Source organism: Mastigoproctus giganteus, chromosome 4 (genome assembly GCF_048544385.1).
Source record: "Mastigoproctus giganteus isolate SK-2022 chromosome 4, ASM4854438v1, whole genome shotgun sequence".
Taxonomy (NCBI): Eukaryota; Metazoa; Arthropoda; class Arachnida; order Uropygi; family Thelyphonidae; genus Mastigoproctus; species Mastigoproctus giganteus.
In genome coordinates this window covers 152,118,206-152,142,556 of record NC_143578.1, presented here as the reverse complement: position 1 = coordinate 152,142,556, position 24,351 = coordinate 152,118,206, and the positions used below count along the sequence as shown (strand labels likewise).

At 38.6% G+C, this 24,351-nt stretch overlaps 1 protein-coding gene across 1 annotated transcript in view; it reads right to left on the bottom strand.

Moving 5' to 3' along the window:
• The window catches only part of Rpn1 (regulatory particle non-ATPase 1), a 283,451-nt gene extending 269,640 nt beyond the window's left edge, over window positions 1-13,811 (bottom strand). Inside the window, exons 1-2 of the mRNA XM_090372974.1 lie at window positions 13,698-13,811; window positions 2,022-2,078 (exon numbers count right to left, since the gene is read on the bottom strand). Of these exons, the coding sequence (XP_090229100.1) occupies window positions 2,022-2,078; window positions 13,698-13,787 (147 nt within the window). The 5' untranslated portion in view covers window positions 13,788-13,811. The remainder of the gene's footprint in view (window positions 1-2,021; window positions 2,079-13,697) is intronic.
• Window positions 13,812-24,351: the final 10,540 nt, after the last annotated feature.

Below are 24,351 nucleotides of genomic sequence, written 5' to 3'. Positions count from 1 at the left end.
TTTCTAAACAAAAAAAAAAAAAAAAACGTATTTACTATAAAAAAAAATTGACATCCCTGACAAAAATAACGAAACAAAATGTGTCTTGCGACGGAACACAACAATCGACGCAACGCACTAAAAAGAAAAATTAAACATTTGTTCTCTCTCACTCTCTCTCTCTTTTTTTTTTTTTTTTTTTGAGCGGCGGGTGTGAAGAGTGGGGGTTACAAGATATTGGCACATTAATCTCCAGTGACGACTTATAACACCTTCTTGTCGGTTATTTACGACTTACAAAATATCTGGTTATACCTATTCTAGTTATTACTTGAATTTTATGATTTCTGGGCGATTTTTTTTTTTTTTTTAATTTGGAGTCTTGAACGTGTCCCGGTTAATCCAATCCTGGTAAATCGAGAGTCAGCTGTATATGCAAAAGTAGCAGACAAACTATATAATTTCAGAATGACTTAGATGAATGAAAAAAATTTATTTCAGCAAACAAAGCTAAACTTTTTATTTTATTTGAAAGACAGAGAGAGTTTTGTTCAGAAAGTGACAATTAGACATTACCTCCATCATCCTTAAAGTTACTTGCCAGCACTGCTGCGAAATTCAATAACACAAATGTTGAAGTACAGACAAGAAAATTCAACACCATGACTTGTTCAATATGGAAGACTAGTTCAATACTAGTTCAGGTAGTGTTCTCAATAAACTTTTTTCCTGCTGGTTAAAACCACTCTGCTCTAACATTAAAATACTATAACCATAAAGACAACAAATATATATATTTTTTTCATTTTTAATTTTCAATCAAAGTGCTGATTTTCACCTACCTGATTTTCGCAAAATTAGCAAAAAAAAAAGCCGCTATTATGCAATTGTTTCTAAATGAGTTCTGTTCTTGTCATAACAGTAAACCCTCACTTTACAGAATGGGAAAAGAAAAAAAAAAAAAAAAAATTTAATCACACCTCAATTTAACGGACCTTGAAAATAATAGATGGCATCCACTGAACCACGCTCTCTGTCCATACAGAAGACAGTAATATCGCTGTCTCAATTTGGTGTTTTTACCATCATAATATATTTCAAGAACCAAGAAACCAGGATTTTCCCTGCCATCAATCTTCCACTAGCCTACCAACTAGATCAAGAATTAGTAGGGAGTCATCCAACCTTCCTGAGAGGACTTGAGAACTCCTCTACTCTAATTAAGCTTTCCTTAGTTTCCACTGCCACTATATGACATGGCAAAAATTGAGCTCTTCTACTCCACACGGTAAGAGTGCAGTAAGATATATACAACGTTAATATTTTTATTTCAGTACTCTGTTTGTATTTAGTATCAGCCACAGTGTGCAAGGAAGTCATAACCCAATACTGCACTAGTCAAAATAAGTGAAGTCCATTAAGTGCAGTATTACAATATTTGATGATTTTATTTCATAGTACAGTCCTTCATAAAATTCTGACAACTGCAGCAAAAGCATGTGGCTTCTCTGCACCATACAGCTAATAGTAACTTTGGTGTGGTGACTATATGCTTTCTTTTTAGTTTAAAGGACAGGCCCCAAACAGTCCATTAAATAGAGGTTCCTCCTATTGGGAAAAAAAATTCTATGCAATTAGTCCTTTAAAAAAATGCTATAAATAAACTTTCATTAAAGTCAAAGGCTATCTAACCAGGAAGAGACATGCATCTCCTGGGTTAGGGCTTATATATGGAACTGGCTGCACACACTCCTCATTTTCTCACAGAGTAACCTGTTAGCAGGAGCAAGCTATGAGGATACTGAACAAATGAGAGGCTGCCAATGTATAACTGAGTTGCTAATTTCAATAAATTATGGGCTAAAGCTTATAATTTATCCAAGTTACTTTATAAAACCCATAATTTATCCAAATTATGGCTGTAGAGAGCTACAGAAAAAATGCATACAAAATTATATAACCCAATCTAAGTTCAGTAAACTGGCTTGATACAAATGAGAGAGTACATTTATACAAATGTATAATTAATAAATAATACTTACTGTTAACCGCTGGACCAACATGTTCAGCTCCTCCTGGAGTTGTTTATCCTCCTCAGACTGTTTAAAGTTGAGAAAAAGTTAAAAAGAAAAAAAAATGACAATAGATATTCAAATTAGTTATTTTTTATAAGTGAAAGAATACTATTAACCCTTTACCAAGCACATTAAAAGTATCACATTAGCAGGCAAAATAGAAGTTTTTTCCACCATTGTTATGCAACTTCCCTCTGACATTCTAGATGCATGTACTTTCTTTTCATAACATGCTAAGATAATACATTTGGGGTTAATCTAGTGACATAACCTCTGATACTAGTGAGCATTTCCGTTTCACTTGCTTTACATCAAATGTCAGATTTTACTGGACACAGCATATGCGATTAATTTTAAATTCTTGCTTTCGGAGCACTTGATAATTATATGCAATAATTGGCTTCACAAAGACTAACAAAAACTTTCCTTTTATTATTTTTTAGCCAAACTTCTCCTATAGCAAAAGAATTAAATATACAGATTGAAAGTCAAACCAATAATAGAGAAATACTAAAATTCAGTGACTGTTACTTTAATAGATATTTTTATTTTCAAATTTAAGATGCCTTTGATAGACATTTACTGCCAATGTGCTCAGTAAATGATTAATAAACCAGTTCACATAAAGTATATCTAATAATGTTACTTTAAATATATTACTTGAGATCCATACACCAGATAGAAAAATGCTCTAATGGAACATCAAAATGTTTTTCAGCATTTTCTCTGAACTGCAACTAAGTTGCAGTTCAGAGAAAATATTCCACATTCTTTTTCACTCAGTTTTTAACTAAGTTTTAATTTGAACATGCTTTGATTATGACCATTACACAAAGTGTGGAAAAAAGGTAAAGACATTTTGTATTTTACCACTGACAAAAAGTTATATCCTTTTAATATAATATACTAAAAATATTGGAAGATATTAGAAGCTAGCCTTATGCCTTGAAGAAAATCATTACGGTGACCTTCTGCTCCTCCTTGGGCTATACACTCCACAAATGTGACATGACACTAACCTCTGCAGTATCTGTTTAGGGAATATGAGCCATCTCTTCTGCATTTTAATTTAATTCCTGAATCAAATCCAGAACCTGAACCATATTGGATGTAACCGATATTCTACTTTTCAACATTCTGTGCAAAAAGAAATCAGGTACCATCAAAGCTGGAGGGCATCGAAGCCAAGAAATGTCTCCAAATTGAGAAATAAAATGTGCTGAAAAAGTTTCGAAATGATTCCACAAACTCTGTGTGAGGAGCTCCAACTTGTTGCAACCAAGTATTTTGATTTCCAATACAATATAATTCAAGAGCAAGATATGTTTAAATCATAGTACTTAACTATTACACTCAAAGAATTTTAGTGATATTACTGATTAAGCTAATGGTGCAATGTAATTCACAATCAATAGCCCCTGGTTTCTATGAATATGGATTTACTAAGATCTTCTGGTATCACTCCACTCTCATATATCTTGTTTAACACCTCAGTTATTATCGCCATGCCAAAATCATCCAAAGCCCTTATCATTTCTGTCACGATGCCGTCTTGTCCGGCCGCCTTATTACTTTTCAATCGGGATACAGCTGCCCTGACTTCCGATTTCAGTATTTCCGGACCTTTCAGGGTCCTATGCCTCGTTCGTTTTTTCCCGCGTTCGTCCTGAAAGAGTACTTTGACGTATTCTGTCCATAACTTTGCCTTTTTCCATGATTACTGTTCCATCCTTCGCTTTTATATAATCTGATGCTAGACAGATCTTATATCCCACCAACTCCTTGATCTTCCTGTATATTGTAGCTAGCTCTGAGCATTCATATTTTTTAATCTCTTGGCACCCCTTATTTAACCATGCTTCTTTTGCCTCGTTGCATTCCCTCTTAATTTACTTGTCCATCTTCTGATATTCTTTGCTGCATCTTGAAAAAATCTGTAGCCTTTGCCTCATCAAGCTCAGGATTTTGCTCATCATCCACTGATTTTTACTTTTCCTTTCTTTCTTTTGAATGATCTCACATGCTATGTTGGTCAAGGCTTCCTTCAGTGTGTGCCATTTGCTGTTTCCTTCATTTGCAAGTATCTCATACCTGCCTCTGACCACCTCAGCATATGCATTCCTAATGCCATCATCTTTCTGCAATAGAACAAATTGAAAACCTTCCGTTCTTGTGCTTTGTTTCAGTTTTTTCAGCTTAACCAGGAGTTTGGCTACTACTGGTACATGGTCGCTTCTGCAATCCGCTCCTGGATATGTCTTTACCTGAAGGATGGCATTCCTAAAGCATTTATTTATAGTGATATAATCTATCTGATTTCTTACATTGTCTCCTGTACTTTTCCATTTCCAGGTGTGCCTTGGATGTTCTTTAAACCAAGTGTTGGTAATCACTTGTTGATTTATCTTGCACCACTGTGCCCAGATTTCACCTCTTTCATTTTGATTTCCCAATCCATATCTTCCTATCACGTCTCCACCTGGCTCACTTCCTACTTTTGCATTTAAGTCTCCCATTATGATTTCCTGAGATTTGCATTATAGTATCCAAATCTTGGTAAAACACCTCCCACCATTCCCAACACGCTCCATTCAATGCCTCCTGTGGTCTTCCGCCAAAAGGATATCAGAAGGATTTTGATGAATCTTGATGCTAAGAAAGCTCCAGGTCCTGATGGTATTTCTCCACTCGTTCTCAAAACCTGTGCTCCTGAACTTACTCCTATTCTTTGCCGCCTTTTTTCACTTTCTTATTCCAAAGGTATTTTTCCTTCTGCTTGGAAATTTGCTCATATCCAGCCAGTTCCTAAAAAAGGGTGACAAATCCCTCCCATCCAATTATTGTCCCACTGCAATTACTTCTAATCTTTCTAAAGTAATGGAGAAATCAATTAACCACCAAATCTTAAACTACCTAGAAACCTTCCGTCTGATCAACGATCGCCAGTATGGATTCCGTCAGTGTCGATCCACTGGTGATATTCTGGCTTATGTTACCCATTTATGGACTAATTCAATGGAAAGGTTCGGTGAAACACAAGTAGTTGCTCTTGACATCTCAAAGGCTTTTGATCGTGTTTGGCATAATGGTCTTCTAAACAAGCTTCCATCTTATGGTTTGCCAACTGTTTTTAGTAATTGGTTATCCAGTTTTCTCTCTGATCGCTCACTGAGGGTGATGGTAGATGGCTCTCTGTCTTCTAACTTCTCCACTAATGCCGGTGTCCCCCAAGGTTCAGTTCTTTCCCCCACTCTTTTCCTCTTGTATATTAATGACCTTCTTCCATTGACTGGAAATTCAATCCATAGTTTTGCCGATGATAGCACATTGCATTCAACTTTTCATTTTGAGAAACCTTGTCCTGCTCAATCAGCTTCAACTTCTCGAAAATCTGCTACCAATTTCTTAAATGCCGATCTTCAGGTAATTTTCCAGTGGGGCAAAGACAACTTAGTTGATTTCAACCCTTCTAAAACTCAGTCTTGTCTTATATCTCGCAAAAAGGATTCTTCTGCTCCTATGCTTATCTTTAGTGACACTCCGATTTCTAGGCAAAATGATATATCTCTTTTGGGGATTACCCTGACTTCTAATCTCTCTTGGCACAAGCACATTACAAATATTGCTTCCTCTGCATCTAAAAAACTTGGTTTTCTCTTTCGCTCTTGGCGTTACTTTTCTTCCAAACAGCTGCTCACTCTGTATAAATCGCAAATCCGCCCTGCCATGGAATATTGTTGCCACATCTGGGGTGGTGCCCCCAAAACCTCTCTCAGGCTTCTTGATTCCATTCAGAAGAGGGCAGTTAGGTTAATTAATGATTCATCTCTAACAGTCTCTCTCCACTCGCTGTCTCATAGACGTACTGTTTCTGCTGCATGCCTCTTCTACAGATACTTCCATGGGCACTGTTCTTCTGAATTGGCTTCTATAATTCCCGCTCTCTCTTTCAAAACAGTCCAAACACGTGCCGCCACCAGCCAACATCCATTTACTGTCCAACTTCAAACCCACAGAACCAACTTTTCATCTTCCTCATTTATTCATTCAACTGCCGTTTTCTGGAACAACCTTCCTTCATACATATTTCCTGAAAATTACAATCTACAGAAGTCCAAGTCCAATGTCAACAAATATCTTCTTTCGTCTTCTCAACCTCCAACCCAAGCACGGTACTAAGTACTATAGGTTCTAATACCTCTCGTGTTTTGGGTTCACATAAAAAAAAAAAAAAAAAATCAAATTGGTCAGACAAGATCAACCCTTAATAAATCCATGCTGTGACTGAATTATAACTGCCCTCCTGTCTGGATGGTACTACATTACTTCTTTAGCCAGTAACCTTGAAGAAAAGTTAAGCTAATAGGCCTGTAATTACTTGTGTCACCTTTTATTCCACCTTTATGAATTAAGAATACATTCACACATCTCCAGTCCCCAAGGCAGCTCCCCTAAATCCAAAGATGCTCTCATAATTTATGGCTAAGCATTTGCTTATCTCTTTTGCTGCCTCCCTTAACTAGCCAGTAGTTTAGTTCAGTCAAGTTTTATAACAGGAGTGGTTACATTTGACAGGGGGTATTACATTTGCTAGTGTTTTTTCTTAATAATTCAACTTTCTTTAAATGTTGTCTTTTTTTTTTTTTTTTTTTTTTTTTGGCCACTACAATTACTCAGTGTTAATGAAACAAAAAGTGTATTAATTATGCATATAATTTTAAAAATATGTAGCACAAATACAAAATTTTAAAACTGGTATTGCAAACCAGAAACATGATACTACTAACTACTGCTAAATTTAAATTTGTAGAGTTGTTTATTGCACAAAACTTGGACATTACCCCAACACTACAAATTAAATTAATCCAGAAAGCACCTTAAAAGTAACCTTTTTTAATGAAAAAAATAACAGCAAATTATTATTATTTATTCCCATGTTGAACTAAATGTAAACTTGAAATAATTACATAAAATCATTCATTTATATTCTTTACAAGGTTTCTGTGAAATTTGGCAGCCAGTTTCCCTTCACAAGAGCAGTTTTCCCGGCAGACTTGAACTGCTATTGTCCAGATTTGCAGGATAAAAATCACTGATAAAAACTGCTTGTATTAAAATTTTAATTTTCAGTTTTTAAAGATTCGTTTCCACGTAATCATTTAAACATAAAACTGAAAATAGGTAACTTAGCATTGTAACAAAAGATTATTTCACTACTGATGAACTTTATGCGGCAAGCCACAATGGGGTAAAATAAAGAGTTTGGTGGCATCTCACAGGGGATCAGTTTATACAAAGTGAACATTAATATAAATTAGTCCAAATTTCAGCAAATACAACACTAAAGACATCAATAAGAAGTTACACAAAATAATAACTACTAAGTCACCAAAAAATATTTTCCTGCTGGCCCTATGAGGCAATGGAATGTTACTGCTGAGTTAATACAACTGGATAAATTCCATCCACCTCAGGTGTTTTTTTTTTTTTTTTTATGTTTAGCTTGAACTATTTCTCTTCTACTTTCCTCTAAGTTATCACAAAATCATTAGCTTCCTGTTAGAGCTTCAGACATTCCCTTTCCTAAAGAATTGCATGTGAAAATTTAAAGAACTAATTTTAATTAGTCTACTGAGAGGGTCAGAGAAGTTACCAATTCTGGTTTGGCTAAAAGGAGAATTGCTATAAGCAGAAGGCTGGAAACACTAAAGTAAAAATGTGGTATTCAACATGGGGCACATGTTCCAACCTTGGCAAAACATAATTTTAAAAACTGCACAGTGTCATTTATAAAGACAAAACAGAAATAATATTTTTGCTTACAGTTTCAAAAAAATAAATAAAAAAAATCTGCACATAGATTAAATTCTCGAAAATGTTCTAGCTTTTAGGAGCTGCCATACTATGCTTTTCTTAGTTTTTTTTCATAATGAATGGAAAAAAGTCACTGTCACAGAGTGATTAACTTGAAATTCAACAATATCACCAGTGGCCATAATATAGCAATTTAAATTTCCTTGGATGAATAGAAAATTTAACTGCTGAGTAATGTAAGTAAGGACCCGCATATTATTTACAACTAAGGTTATTAATTGCTTTGGCACAGTGGCACAACTGATTTTTTTTGGAAGTTTTTTTCTGAGAATTTTGAACAGAGTTACTACAACACAGTCAACTTTTAACGTAACAGAGCGCAGGGCAGCTGCCACAGGCCTTGTTAGCATCTCTTAAAATAAGTATTTATAAATACAATTTTTTTTTATGATTTTCTATGCGAACACATTTAAATAACTTGCTTAATTAGTACTGAAAATATATTTTTTTAAGTACTGATTTTAAAAATATCATTCACGATTTTGACATGTCAAAAAATAGAAACATACACATGTAATGTTATACACTAATTATTTTGTTAATAAATCATCTTAGCAGTAATGGCCACTGGTGATATTGTTGAATTTCAAGTTAATCACTCTGTGACAGTGACAGTTTTTTTTTTTTTTTATAAATAAATTACTTTTTTCCATTCATTATGAAAAAAAACTAAGAAAAGCCCAATTGACTGAAAATTGAAATCACTCCTGTTTTGGCACATTCAGCAGTCATCTTCTGAGCTGGTAACAAAATGAGTCAAAAGCACTGCAATTGGCATGCCCAAATGGAGCCAATGTTAGACTGCCATGTCACTTCACTGGGATGATTGAATTGCATTTTATAATTCACTTTTGTAGTATACAGGGTGTCTCAAAAATACACGGCATAACTTCAGGAATGAGTTCCTCATATGTTGACAATAAAAATATTTTATATCAACATAGTTCCAGAAATGCTTGGTTCCTGAGTTATTAACCAGAATGTCTTATCTCCCGCAGGCGATTTCCTTCATCACAAGGTACTGACAGAACCTGGTGGTTTTCCAATCCGACCATGTACTCAAATCAGGAGCAAGCGGATATGTACTTTATGTACGGTTTGGCGGACAGCAATGCTCTGGAGGCTCGTCGTTTGTACCACAAAAGGTTCCCAGAATGAAGATGTCCAGACAGGAAAACGTTTAAAAGGTATCCATCACTGCCTTTGTGAACATGGGACCTTTACACCTTATGCTGCCGACAGAAGACAACCAAGATCTACGACTCCTGAAGTAGAGGGGTGGACCAACTGCCTGGCCTTCACACTCACCTGATTTAAACCCACTAGATTTCTTCTTGTGGGGCCATTTAAAGTCATTGGTGCATTTGACTCTGGTAGCTGATGTGGAAACTCTCTGCAATCAAATTGTGGCAGGTTGTGAGACAATATGAAACTTGCCAGGAATTTGGCATCGTCTTCGCAAGTCCACGAGACGTTGATGTGAGGCCTGTATTCAGGCAGAAGGTGGACATTTTGAACAATTACTATAAGGTGATCTGAACAGTTGTAGACAGAAGGTCTATAACTGTTCTGAAGGTCTGTCATAAACAGACCTTCAAAACTCGGAAACCAAGAATTTCCAGAACTATGTTGATATAAAATATTTTTATTGTCTACATATGAGGAACTCATTCCTGAAGTTATGCCGTGTATTTTTGAGACATGCTGTATATGATTTATATATTAATCATTTATTGAGGTATTAAATTGATACTGAAATATTAATATTAATTTATTGATACATATTAATCCATAATGTTATATTAATCAAATACAATTCAGTTAAATAACATTCACTTATAACATCAGTTGTTGTAAACACAAATCAAAAAAAAACAGGTCCCTTCCCCAGTGTTATTGTGGCAGTGTTATTTACCCAGCTATCACTTTTACAATTGGTATTATTTATGACACATTTACACATCCATCACTGTCCAAAATATATTCATCATAACACATCGTAAATATTCATTGTAATGAAATTATGTTTCTGATAGTAAATCTCATTATTATAATAATATGAAGAGCACACCTGTTTTCATTTAGAAGTGCAGCTTGAAAGAACTAATAAGAATTAAAGAAAAAAAAATTACTTTAATATTTATTAGCATTAGTAGAGGCATATGATGCAAGAAAGCAAGCTTATGCAGCATCAGCCAAAAAAAAAAAAACGCTCCCATTTCTCTCCTCCGTTCGTTTGAAATACCTGTCCAGCTGAGCCTTAAATTTATTTAGGCTATCAACTTCCACAACAAGGGATGGAAGTCTGTTCCACCAACCAACTACCTGCTGGCTAAAGGCAAATTTCTGCACATCTATCCTACATCTGTCTTTCCTCAATTTGAATTTATGCCCTCTCAGGTGATTATTCTGAGCAGGAGGAAGAATCCCATCAGCAGTGAGCATGCTCAAACCATTCAAGACCTTATACACCTCGATCCCAGGAACTCACATTTTGTGAGTATGGGCTTGGCAAACCCAGGGTCCTGAGATGGATATCATCATTCTTCTCTTTCTTGGTAATTTCCTTCTACTTTTGACAAACACACACACACACACACACACACTCTCTCACTCTGTATGTGTGTGTGTAACTCAGGATTTTTTTTTTTTTTTTTTTTTTTTTGGCTGGTGCAACATAAGCCTCAAGCTTCCTTATACCATGTAGCTAATAATAAATAATCTGATCACCTCATAGGTGCCTAGTCTCCAGACACTAATCTGCAAAACTTAAGCCTTTCTTGTGAGAGCAACCCTTAGTTCATTTCACTAATCTTGTTGCCCTTCTCTGTACTCGTTCCAACAGCTCTACATCCTTCTTAAAATGAGGCCTCCAGATGTGTATACAGTGTGCAAGGTGTGGCCTGACCATTCCTATACAAGGGGATAATCACCTCCTTATCCCTGCTAGAAAAATTCCTGTATATCCTTGACATGACACCATGAGCTACTCTTGCAGACAATATGCACAGCTCAGAAAACTTCATATCTGCCTGCACAATTACTCCCAGGTCCTTTTCATTCTCTACCACTGTCAGTGTAGTAGCACAGAGTTGATATATTACTCTGGGGTTACTACTTCCCATATGTAGTACTTAACATTTGTCAATGTTAAACTTCATTTGCCACCTCTCAGCCCATCTGCTCAACTTTTCTAGATCCTGTTACAGCAGTGTAATATCATTAGTGTTCTTAACAACCCTGTCAACCTTCATATCGTCTACAAACATGGACATTAAGCCTGATATACCATCATCAATATCATTTATAAATATAGAAAACAACAATGGACCCAACACTGAACCCTAAGGGCCTTCACCAATAACATTAGTCCATGAAGAGCAGTGTCCATTGATTACCACTCTCTGTCTTCCCCCACTCAACCATCCCTTTATCCACAGCAGCAATTTGCCTCCAATGCCACACTGCTCCAATTTGTGCAGCAGTCTTCCATGTGCAACATATCAAAAGCTTTTTTAAGATCCAAATATATGATATCAAAGTTATTCCCTGTATCCAGTTCCTTTCTGACCACATCATAGTATCCAATAAAATTGGTCAGACAAGACTTCTCCTTAACAAAACCATGCTGTGTCCAATCTATAACTGAAGTCTTGTCTAGATTACCCTGCAGTGCTAATTTAACCAGTGCCTCCATTAATTTCCCTGGAACAGAAGTTAAACTAACAGGTCTATAATTACTTGTCACCCTTTGATCCTCCTTTGTGAATTGGGGTCACATTTGCACATCTCCAGTCCATAGGTACCTTCCCTGAGTTCAAGGAAGCTCTCACAATTATGGCTAAGGGTTTGCTTACTTTCTTTGCTGCCTCCTTTAATATAACTGGATAGATCCCGTCCACCCTGGGTGCCTTTTTTACGTTTATCTTCATCAATTTCTCCTCCACTTTCCTCTCAGTTATTACAAAATCATCTAGCTCACTGCCAGAGTTTAATTCACCTCTAGCATTCTCCTCCCTGAATAACTCATGTGTGAATATAGATGCAAAATACTCATTTAGTTTGTTAGCCACCTGAGCAGGATCATCAACAGTTGAACCATCAATATCCAGTGGACCAATCTGGTTCATCCCTTTCCTTCTAGAGTTTACATAAGTAAAGAACTCTTTGCTGTTTTTCTTTGCATCCTTTGCCAAAAACGTCTCGTAATTTGCCTTTGCCTGCCTAACCTCCTTTGTAACTTGGTTACAGACCAGTTTATATCTATCACAGGCTTCCATGTCACCCATTAATTTATATGTATCCCATGCATTTTTCTTCTCTGCCACATGTCTCATTAGTTCATCTGACATCCATTTAGGCCTAAACCTTGAACAATATTTCTTAGTTGGTATGTAAAACCTAGTAGCTTCCAAGATTAATTCTTTGGATGCCTGCCATTTTGAATTTGCTGTTGGTAACATCATCAGTTGGTCCCACCATATACAATTTAAATACTATCTCAGACCACTGTAGTAGCCTTTACGAAAGCAAAAACCCTTCCCTTTACCCCTGATGGTAGTTACCTCTTTGAGTAAATCCCACTTCAGCACACTGTGATCACTGCCACCTAGTGGTTCCTTTATCTGCGGATTCTTAATGCATGAAGTATCACTACTGATAATCAGATCAAGAGTATTACTCCCTCTAGTTGCCTCCCGAATATGCTGATGTAGAAAACAATCATCCAATAAATCCACAAAAGCCTTGCTAGTGTGTGACCAACCCACAAATTCCAGTCAATATCTGGGAAAATTGAAATCCAACATTATAAAACTCTCTGATTTACTGGCCCACTCTATTTCCCTGTACAGTTTTTTATTATACTCATCAGAGTCATTAGGCCTACAACACGCTCCTACTGTCAATTTTGATCTCCCAGTGCTTATGTCACACCAAACTGACTCGACACTGCACTGTCCAGTGATGTTGACTGGCTTCATTTCCTTGGATTTTGTGTTTCTTAACTAATAGCATAACCCCTCCTCCCTTCCTATCTTGTCTATCCTTCCTGTACACATCATACTCCCCAAATTCCAGTTCGGCATTCCTTATATATATGTGACACCACGTCTCTGGTATTCCAACAATATCTGCCTTTGATGTTTTGACCAACACCTCAAATTCATCAAATTTGTTTACCAAAGTCCTAGCATTGGTGTATACGCAAGTATACATGCGCCTGTTCCTATTCTTAGCTACCCTAACACAACCCACATGTTTACTTGTACCGCAATGACTCCCAGCAGTCTCTGAAATACCCTGCATCTTGTTTTACAGGCACTGCTCATTCCAATAGAAGCAGTGCAAGAATCACTTTCACCTCTGCCAGCGACTACTGTTAATCTATTAGTCCTTGCATCCCCCCAAGCTATCAGTTTTCCGACCCACCTAACACTGCCTCAATAGCATCAGAAAATATTCTTGCATCCTTTCTATTTAAGTGTATCCCATCCCTGTAGAAGCAGTCTCTCCTGTTAACAAGACAATTTATACAAGATAACGTCAAAACTACTGGACTGAGAACTTATATTAAATTTCTTAAACTTTAATTCCATGATTAACGTAAAAGTTTGCCCAAAACATTTTTCTGTTTCGTAGTAAGAACCAAAAACGCTGACACCGCATGCCATGACATTGCACTTTCTCAACATTTACAACTAATATCTATTACCTTAATAAAAATAAATACATTCAATACTGTTTTACTAAAAATGAAACGAAACTTGCCAATTCCGGCTCTTTCTCATCATCATTCTTCTTCTCTTTTTTATCTTTAACAGTCATGTTGTCTGCATTAATATTACTCCTTTCTTTCATGTTTATATTTCATACGATGGGAAACACACTAATACACACAGCGCCACCTAGAACAACAAAAATGTTTGGACTACAATAAAAGCTCCATAATTGCAGGGATTGTGTCCAGTTACGTTGCTCAGAATTTGCACGGGAACTTGGTTTTTCGTTTTTCTGCAAAAGAAACTCACGATTTGTGCCTGTAAACTGAGTAACATATAGCCTGTTGTGTAGCTGTGGGATGAAAATTTGATCTGCCAAGAAGAAAAAAATAAATACATTAACACCCTCGCAATTTAACCATTGGATATATTCCTCTGCTTTTAAATGTGAAAAAAGGAATAGATTCGAATTCTCTCTAGATGAGAAAAAATTTTGTGTGATTTTTTTTCCCTTGGTGTAAAAAGTGCCAATTGTGGCTTTATTTCATCATCATTTTCCTTCTCCTTTTTATCTTTAACCGTCATATCTCTCTCTGCATTAATATTACTCTTTTCTTTCATGTTTATATTTCATAAGATGGAAAGCACACTAACTGTAACTGTAATTTACAATGTAACTGTAACTAACTGTAATTAACAAAAATCTGTAATTTACAGAGAACACAGTTGCATCCAGTGGCACACCCTGAAATTTTGTTTGGGAAACATCATACGTTCAAAGAGAAAAAAAAAAAAATAATAATCAAAATTATTATTATCATATAATGGACATGATACTTATAGAGATCAGCATACATAGTCCAATGAACCTGGTAAGAGATATACAGACACAGGAAAACTTCATTCTGGGAACCTTTCGTGGTACAAACGACGAGCCTCCAGAGCATTGCTGTCCGCCAAGCTGTACATAAAGTACATATCCGCTTGCTCCTGATTTGAGTACATGGTCGGAATGGAAAACCACCAGGTTCTGTCAGTACCTTTTGATGAAGGATCACCTGCGGGAGATAAGACATTTCGGTTAATAACTCGGGAACCAAGCATTTCCGGAACTTTGTTGATATAAAATATTTTTATTGTTTACATATGAGGAACTCATTCCTGAAGTTATGCCGTGTATTCTGAGACACCCTGTATAAATCTGGTAAATAAATTTGATGAATTTGAGGTATTGCTCAAAACATCAAAGGCAGATATTGTTGGGACATCAGAGACGTGGTGTTACACAGATATAAGTAATGCGGAACTGGAATTTGGGGAATACAATGTGTATAGAAAGGATAGACAGGACAGGAGGGGAGGAGGGGTTATGCTATTAGTTAAGAAACACATAAAGTCCAAGGAAGTGAAGCCAGTCGACATCGATGGACAGGGCAGTGTCAAGTCAGTTTGGTGTGACATAAGCATAGGGAAATCAAAATTGAGAGTAGGAGTGTGCTATAGGCCTAATGACTCTGATGAGTATAATAAGATATTGTACAGGGAAATAGAGTGGGCCAGTAAATCAGAGAGTCTTATAATGGGGGATTTTAATTTCTCAGATATTGACTGGAATTTGTGGGTTGGTCACTCGCACACTAGCAAGGCTTTTGTGGATTTATTGGATGATTGTTTTCTACATCAGCATGTTCGTGAGGCAACAAGAGGGAGCAATACTCTTGATCTGATTATCAGTAGTGATTCTTCATGCATTAAGAATCTGCAGATAAATGAACCACTAGGTGGCAGTGATCACAGTGTGTTGAAGTGGGATTTACTCAAGGAGGTAACTACCATCAGAGGTAAAGGGAAGGGTTTTTGTTTTCGTAAAGGCGACTATGATGGTCTGAGACAGTATTTAAATTCTATACAGTGGGACCAACTGATGATGTTACCAACAGCAAACTCAAAATGGGAAGCATTCAAGGAACTAATCTTGGAGGCTACCAGGCTTTACATACCAACTAAGACATATTGTTCAAGGTTTAGGCCTAAATGGTTGTCAGATGAACTAATGAGACATGTGGCAGAGAAGAAAAATGCATGGGATACATACAAATTAATGGGTGACATGGAAGCCTATGATAGATATGAGTTGGTCTGTAACCAAGTCACAAAGGAGATTAGGCAGGCAAAGGCAGACTACGAAAAATCCTTGGCAAAGGATGCAAAGAAAAACAGAAAAGAGTTCTTTACCTATTTAAACTCAAGAAGGAAAGGGATGAATCAGATTGGTCCACTGGATATTGATGGTTCAACAGTTGAGGATCCTGCTCAGGTGGCTAACAATCTAAACGAGTATTTTGCATCTACATTCACGCATGAGGAGTTATTCAGGAAGGAGAATGATGTAGGTAAAGTAAACATTGGCAGTGAGCTGGATGATTTTGTAATAACTGAGAGGAAAGTGGAGGAGAGATTGTTGAAGATGAACATAAAAAAGGCACCTGGGGTGGATGGGATCTATCCAGTTATATTAAAGCAGGCAGCAAAGGAAGTAAGCAAACCCCTAGCCATAATTATGAGAGCTTCTTTGGACTCAGGGGAGGTACCCATAGACTGGAGATGTGCAAATGTAACCCCAATTCACAAAGGAGGATCAAAGGCTGACACAAGTAATTATAGACCTGTTAGTTTAACTTCTGTTCCAGGTAAATTAATGGAGGCACTGGTTAAAGAAGCACTGCAGGATCATCTAGACAAGAATTCAGTTATAGCTCAGACGCAGCATGGTTTTGTTAAGGGCAGGTCTTGCCTGACCAATTTGATTGGATACTATGATGTAGTCACAAAAGAACTGGATGCAGGGAATAACTTTGATATATATATATTTGGATCTTAGAAAGGCTTTTGATACTGTTGCACATGGAAGACTGCTGCACAAATTGGAGCAGTGTGGCATTGGAGGCAAATTGCTGCTATGGATAAGGGGATGGTTGAGTGGCAGAAGACAGAGAGTGGTAATCAATGGACACTGCTCAACGTGGACTAATGTTATTAGTGGAGTTCCTCAGGGTTCAGTGTTGGGTCCGTTGTTGTTTTCGGTGTTTATGAATGATATTGATGATGGGATATCAAGTTTAATGTCCAAGTTTGCAGATGATACAAAGGTTGGCAGGGTTGTAAAGGACACTACTGACGCTATGCTGCTGCAACAGGATCTGGAAAGGTTGAACAGATGGACTGAGAGGTGGCAAATGAAGTTTAACATTGACAAATGTAAAATACTACATATGGGAAACAGTAACCCCAGAGCAACGTATCAACTCTGCGGTACTACACTGACAGTGGTGGAGAATGAAAAGGACCTGGGGGTAATTGTGCAGGCAGATATGAAGTTCTCTGAGCAGTGCAGACGAGCTGCAAGAGTAGCTCATGGTGTCTTGTCAATGATATACTGTACAGGAATTTTTCTAGCAGGGATAAGGAGGTGATTATTCCCTTGTATAAGGCAATGGTTAGGCCACATCTTGAAATGAGGTCTGGAGGCCTCATTTCAAGAAGGATGTAGAGCTGCTGGAACGGGTACAGAGAAGGGCAACAAGATTAGTGAATGGAACAAAGGGTTGCTCTTACGAAGAAAGGCTTAAGTTTTGGAAATTACAGAGTCTGGAGACTAGGCACCGGCGAGGTGATCTGATAGAGGTGTATAAGGCTTTGAATGGTTTGAGCATGCTCAATGCCAATGGGATTCTTCATCTTGCTCAGAATAATCACCTCAGAGGGCATAAATTCAAATTGAGGAAGGACGGATGTCGGATAGATGTGCGGAAATTTGACTTTGGCCAGCGGGTGGTTGGTTGGTGGAACCGACTTCCATCACTTGTTGTTGAAGTTGATAGCCTAAACAAATTTAAAGCTCAACTGGACAGGTATTTTGAACGAACGGAGGGGTGAAATGGGAGTGGTGTGTGTGTTTTTTTTTTTTTTTTTTTTTTTGGCTGATGCTGAATAAGCTTGCTTTCTTGCATCATATGCCTCTACTAATGCTAATGCTAAAGCAGACCCAAAGACCTAGGGAGGTTGTACGTGTTGATTTTAAAAAAATAATAATAATCTTTATTACTAGTACGTGTCCACGTTATTGGTTACAATCTGCGTTGTTCGAAAAAATTAACAGACCACGTAAAAAACGCGTTTTGACTCATATAGCTTGTGACGAAGCGAGAAAAATTTGGTATGAGCATACCGTATAACAAGTATGAATTGAGGAGACAGCGAGAAACTTCGGACAGGTAAAAAGGACATTAATAGGGGTTGCATAACAATTTCCAAATGGTTACATTACAGAAGTCCATACAAGATGCTCATAAATAAGGTCACATGATATCAATATGGAATATGGTCCCCTCCAACGGCTAAACAGGCCTGAGAGCTGTGAACCATGGTCGATATAAGGGTGTCTATAAGATGCGTAGCAACAAATCCCATTCTTCCACCAGCTCAGACTTTAGCTCACGAAGTGAACGGGGCATCGGCTGTCGACGTGCGATGCGACACCCAATCGGCTCCCACACATGTTCTGATCGTGCTGCAAAATGGTGATCGCGCTGGCCACGACAGTCGTTGGATATGTTCAGTTTCAAGATATTCCTTCACTACTTGAAATCTATGTGCAGTGGAGTTGGCGTGCACGAAAAGAAAATCTGGCCCAACCGTACTCCTAAAAATTCGCACATAGCGTTCGAGGATCTGTTCTCGCTATCTATGCCCAGTTACAGTACCCATATCAAAAACATGAAGAGAGGTGCGGGCGTTGATCATTATTCTGCCCCACGAGTATGCCGCCTCCACGGCAAGTGTCCTTTTTCTCTAATGTTGTAGGGAAGGTACCACATTCCTCGTTGTCTCCAGACGAAATAACCTCTAGAATCTGTGTGTAGGCTAAAATGGGACTCATCGGCGAACAGAACTGTACCCCATTTGTCAGGGCTCCAAGTCACATGTTCATGATAGCAGTTTAGACGAGATCTGTTGTGGTTTGGTTTAATCGGATACAAACCACTGGCTTCCTTGGGTAGGGTCCTCTTGAACTGAGCCTTTTTAAAACAGTCCTGTTGGAAATATTTTCGTCTGTGGCCGCAACGACTTCAAGGGACAGCTGATGACAGGACATCGTAGGGTTCCGTCTTGCTGTTAGAGACAGTTAGAAGTCTGTCCTGAGTGACGTAGCCCTCGGGTGACGTTGGGCAGCTCTTCTTGTAACGGTTCCTGTCTCTTGAATCTGCTTCTATAGTGCCGTGACGTCACTACGTGACACATTAAGCCAAAGTACCATCTCTGCTGCGACTACCCTGTTTCAAGTCGTCCACCGGCATGTCTTCTCAAAGAATCATCTAAACAACGATGACTTGCTATTCTGAGTAATGGATATGTGAAGAAACCACTGAGTAGGCCATAAAACGGGAATGAAGTGATGTGTTGTCGCAACTCATGTTTTTATAGGCATGAATAATTTCCATAATGTGCGGCTCTGCAAAGTGGTAGATCGATTTCTATTGTATACTCGGAATTTGCATGGCAGGATGCTTATTATATCAAATACAGTATTGGCCTGTGGCAACACAGTTCACAATAAAATATTCATGAAAAACATTTTGTTCTTTTAATTTTGTCGAGCAGTATATGACTAGTACATCACATTTGGACAGTAGGGCCAGAAGCTTTACACTGATTGAGAAATTCGTAATACTGTAGGCGCCTTTGTAGCCAGGTGGGCAGGAGCAGCAGTGCATATCACACGCTTCTTGATTAGAACCGGGTTCGAGCCCGTGACCACCAAATACCGTGACCAGTAAGGCTCCTGGAGTTGATGGAATATACCCTATAATCTTAAGGGAGGCGGCAAGTGAGCGCATTGAACCACTGAGGCTAATTATGCGAGCATCATTAGACTCTGGGGAGATTCCCTTGGATTGGAAAAGTGCCAATGTATCTCCCATACATAAGGGTGGCTCTAAAAGTGAAGTTGGAAATTATCGACATGTCAGTCTGACTTCAGTAGTTGGGAAAATCATGGAGGCAATGATCAAGGGTGGAATTCAGGATCATTTGGATCGAATTGAAATTTTCAAGGATACTCAGCATGGCTTTGTAAAGGGAAAATGATGTTTAACAAATCTGGTTCGCTATTTCGAAAGGGTCACTCACGAGCTGGATTTAGGGAATAATTTCGACATTGTTTATTTAGATTTCAGCAAAGCTTTTGACTCAGTCCCACATGAGCGATTGCTTTATAAGTTGGAACAGGTTGGAATCACTGGGAAAATCCTTAAATGGATAGAAGGATGGCTTCAGGGCAGGAGGCAGAGGGTTGTGATAAATGGCTATTCCTCAGATTGGGTTGATGTAAGAAGTGGGGTTCCCCAAGGATCAGTATTAGGACCACTGTTGTTTTTAATTTTCATAAACGACATCGATGAAGGGATAGAGGGCGTGATGTCTAAATTTGCAGATGATGTTAAAATTGGTAGAGTAGTTAATGATCACTGTCAAGCTGAGCTTCTTCAGAGAGACCTAGATAGACTTCAGGAATGGTCAAAAAAATGGCAGCTTTGCTTTAATCCAACAAAATGTAAGGTATTACACCTGGGAAACAGTAATAACAGAATAATTTATTCACTTGGTGGAGTTCAACTAAACCCAGTACTGGAGGAAAGGGACTTGGGTGTAACGATATGGTCAGACATGATATTCTCTGAGCATTGTAAACAGGTCGCAAGGAAGGCCCATGGTGTCCTATCGATGATCAATCGAACTTTTGCAAGTAGAGATAGGGACGTGATAATCCCATTATATAAGGCTTTTATTAGACCACACTTGGAATACTGTGTTCAAGTATGGAGACCGCACCTAAAGAAAGACATCGAGCTTCTTGAAAGGGTGCAAAGACGGGTAACTCGCCTGGTGAGATCGGCAAAAGGGCGTCCTTATGAAGAAAGACTTCGAATATGTGGGTTGCAGAGTTTGGAAACTAGACACCTTAGAGGAGATTTGATTGAGGTGTTTAAGGCTCTGAGAGGCATCAGTAAAATGAATGAGGACGAAATTTTCAAGATTATAAATGATGCTAGAACTAGGGGACATAAATTCAAGTTAAGGGGAGAAATGTTTAGATTGGACTGCAGGAAGTTTTATTTTAGCCAGCGAGTTAGAAATTACTGGAATAAGTTGCCTAGATGGGTGGTAGAGGCTGACAGTTTGGGGAAATTCAAAGGTCATCTGGATAGTACCTTCGGGTGAGGGAAGCACGTAGGATGATAGGTTTAATTTCATTTTTTTATTAATCATTATTATTTATTAATTTTTTCAATTGTTTTTTTTTTTTTTTGGCTGGTGCAGCATAAGCCGTTGGCTTTCTTGCACCATACGGCCATTACTAATACTAATACTAATACTAATACGGAAGATGCAGAAAGGTCAGAGAATGACCACCGCATGTCCCCGGAATAATATGGCCTTAGTCGCTAATGCTCCTAAAAACAAAATAACAACAGCAACAACAAGAGTAATACTGTAATAATTGAGTTATTTATACAGGGTGTTTCAGTTAAACGTTTCAGAACTTCTAAGAGGGGTAGGATACATCCTGACAACTCGAAATCATATAGCAATGTGGGGTCGGAAATGCTTTCTTGAAGCGGTGTTGTACACAGAAGCACCATAAAGAAAAGAAACCGTAAGTGAGAAATCGTTTAAATAATACATGAAAAGAAGCAAAAGGTACATGGATTAAAGTAAGTGTTCGAAGTTTCTTCCACGGGCTACAATGCACGCTTCACATCTCCGACGCATGGACATCCGAACATTCTGGAATACTCCAGGCGAATTTCGAATTTCTTCGGCAGCTACTGCGATTCTTGCAACCAGCTCCTCAGCATTGTCAACAGGGGTGTCATAAACTAGCGATTTCATATGACCCCAGAAATAAAAATCAAGACATGATAGGTAGGGTGACCGAGCAGGCCAACGCACGGGACCACCACGTCCGATCCACTGTTGACCAAATGTGACATCCAGGTAGTTACGAACATCTCCGCTATAATGGGCAGGGGCTCCATCGTGTTGGAACCACATTGTCTGTTGCATCGATGCAGAAATCTGTTCATCTCTCAAAAGTTGTCACCCGACCTATCATGTCTTGATTTTTATATCTGGGGTCATATGAAATCGCTAGTTTATGACACCCCTGTTGACAATGCTGAGGAGCTGGTTGCAAGAATCGCAGTAGCTGCCGAAGAAATTCGAAATTCGCCTGGAGTATTCCAGAATGTTCGGATGTCCATGCGTCGGAGATGTGAGGCGTACATTGTAGCCCGTGGAAGAAACTTCGAACACTTACTTTAATCCATGTACCTTTTGCTTCTTTTCATGTATTATTAAAACGATTTCTCACTTACGGTCTCTTTTCTTTATGGTGCTTCTGTGTACAACACCGCTTCAGGAAAGCATTTCCGACCCCACATTGCTATATGATTTCGAGTTGTCAGGATGTACCCTACCCCTCTTAGAAGTTCTGAAACGTTTAACTGAAACGCCCTGTATTGCTTTATGCACACTATTATTATCCATCATCAGAGCAGGATTATAGGTATAGGTACGTTGAGGGTCAGACGGCTCCGGCGATTTCTCCCATCTCCACGTATGTTCTATGTATCGAGTGACAGTACCCTGTCTATGCCAGAGGTTTATAGAATAATGTATGGGTCATGTGGTATGTAGTTTCTTGTGCCTATTGTTCATCCGGCCAACAGGCCGGATGAACAATAGGCCGGGTCCCACTAGGGTCCCACGCCGGGTCCCACTAGGCGTCCATTTCTTGTGCCCATTGTTCATCCGGCCAACAGGCCGGATGAACAATGGGCACAAGAAATGGACGCCTAGTGGGACCCGGCGTTACCATATCTAGCAATGGGGACGCCGGCCGGGTGTACCAAGAGACTAATTATACTCTGGCAGGTCCTGCCATAGGCGTAGCTACCATGTAGGCAGGCAAGGCAATTGCCTCCGGGCCCGGCGTTTTTGGCTGTCTCCTGTTTTTGCAATTTTCATTAAATAAGTGGGGCCCCGAACATATACCCCGGGGACTCACATCTGGTGAGTATGGGCTTGGTACACCCAGGGTCCTGAGCTGGATATCATCATTCTTCTCTTTCTTGGTGATTCCCTTTTACTTTTGACTCTCTCTCTCTCTCTCTCTCTCTCTATCTCTCTCTCTCTCTCTCTCTCTCTCTCTCTCTCTCTCTCTCTCTCAGGGTTACTCGGGAACTTTTTTTTTTGACTGGTGCAGCATAAGCCTCAGGCTTCCTTGCATCATATGGATATTAATAATAATAATAATAATATTCTTTGCCTCCTGACCCGAAAAAAGGTAGTTACGCTACTGGGTCCTACCACTTACTTTCCTGGGATTTCGGTGGCTCGGACCTAAAATAAAGGTTCCAGCGATCGCGGTTGATTTAAGTAAAATTACATTTAGAAAGCGCTGCGAGGGGTTTTACTCTAAAAGAACTATTTCTAGAGAGCCTAAAAGGTCGAGCACAATTTGATGTGATTTAAATTTGGACATGTGGGGCAGTCGCTGTACAAGAGAAAGTGTTGGGGGGGGGTGAAGACTGGGGGATGAGTAGGAAGAAGAGGGGTCGGATAGGAAGGTGACCTCCATTTTCAGTGGAGCATGCCCATGCTCCACCAGAGTGAAAATATGGGGAGAAGAGGAGAGGAGAATAGAAGAAAAAAAAAAAAAACTCTCCTCCTCCTCCGCAGGAAATAGGAAAAATTATAATGATGATGAATGGTTGTTACGTAGATAAATTTGCATTATATACAATTATAAACTGTCCTCGTGGGTATCACAGTCGATAGAATCGCCGTGCTCTGCACACCTGGTGGAAGAGACCTGAATTCCAGTCCTATCGATGACGGGATGAATTTTTATGGGCCTTTCTCACAACGTGGCTGACTTAGTCGGTCTCAGGTGAGAGTAGCGTGGTTTTTTCTCCCATAAACTCGGGGTTTTTTTTCAGCAAACAGAAATTCGGCCTCAGAACGAATTTACAATATACACAGAGCAAATATTGCCTTAGTCGCTGATGCTCCTAAAATAACCCTGCAACAACAACAATTATAAACTTAGAATAAACAAATACGTAGAGAACAGTTCGGATGCGTTCCCTAGATCAGTCTATTCTTATCACTACGTTATCGACAGTTCTGATTCACATACGAGGTATCTGAGGAGATGTAGTTACCTCAAAACATGACACACATTTGTTTTTACTTGAAACTATTTACTTCGCCTTTAAATGAGAGATCTATTCTGTGAGGGCTGTCTGCATTTCTTGTCTGTCACTAGTTTCTGTATATCGATTACCATTTTTTTTTTTTTTTGGAGCGTTTATACGCATGGATGTGTTTGAGCAGATATGAATCGATCACGCAGCCAGTTCCGTTTTAGTATGATTTGGGGACTTGATCTCGGAGACTGCGGAGGAATGTGTTACTCATATGTACCCCAAATATTTGGGACATTTATTTCACCTGTTAGCATTTTTATCACCATCATTGTACGCCTCATAATTATGTGGTTTGTTTGATTCGGAATGTTAAACTATTGTGCCATATCTGTGGTTCTAGTCTGAAGGGGAAGTGGCTCTTGGCAGTAG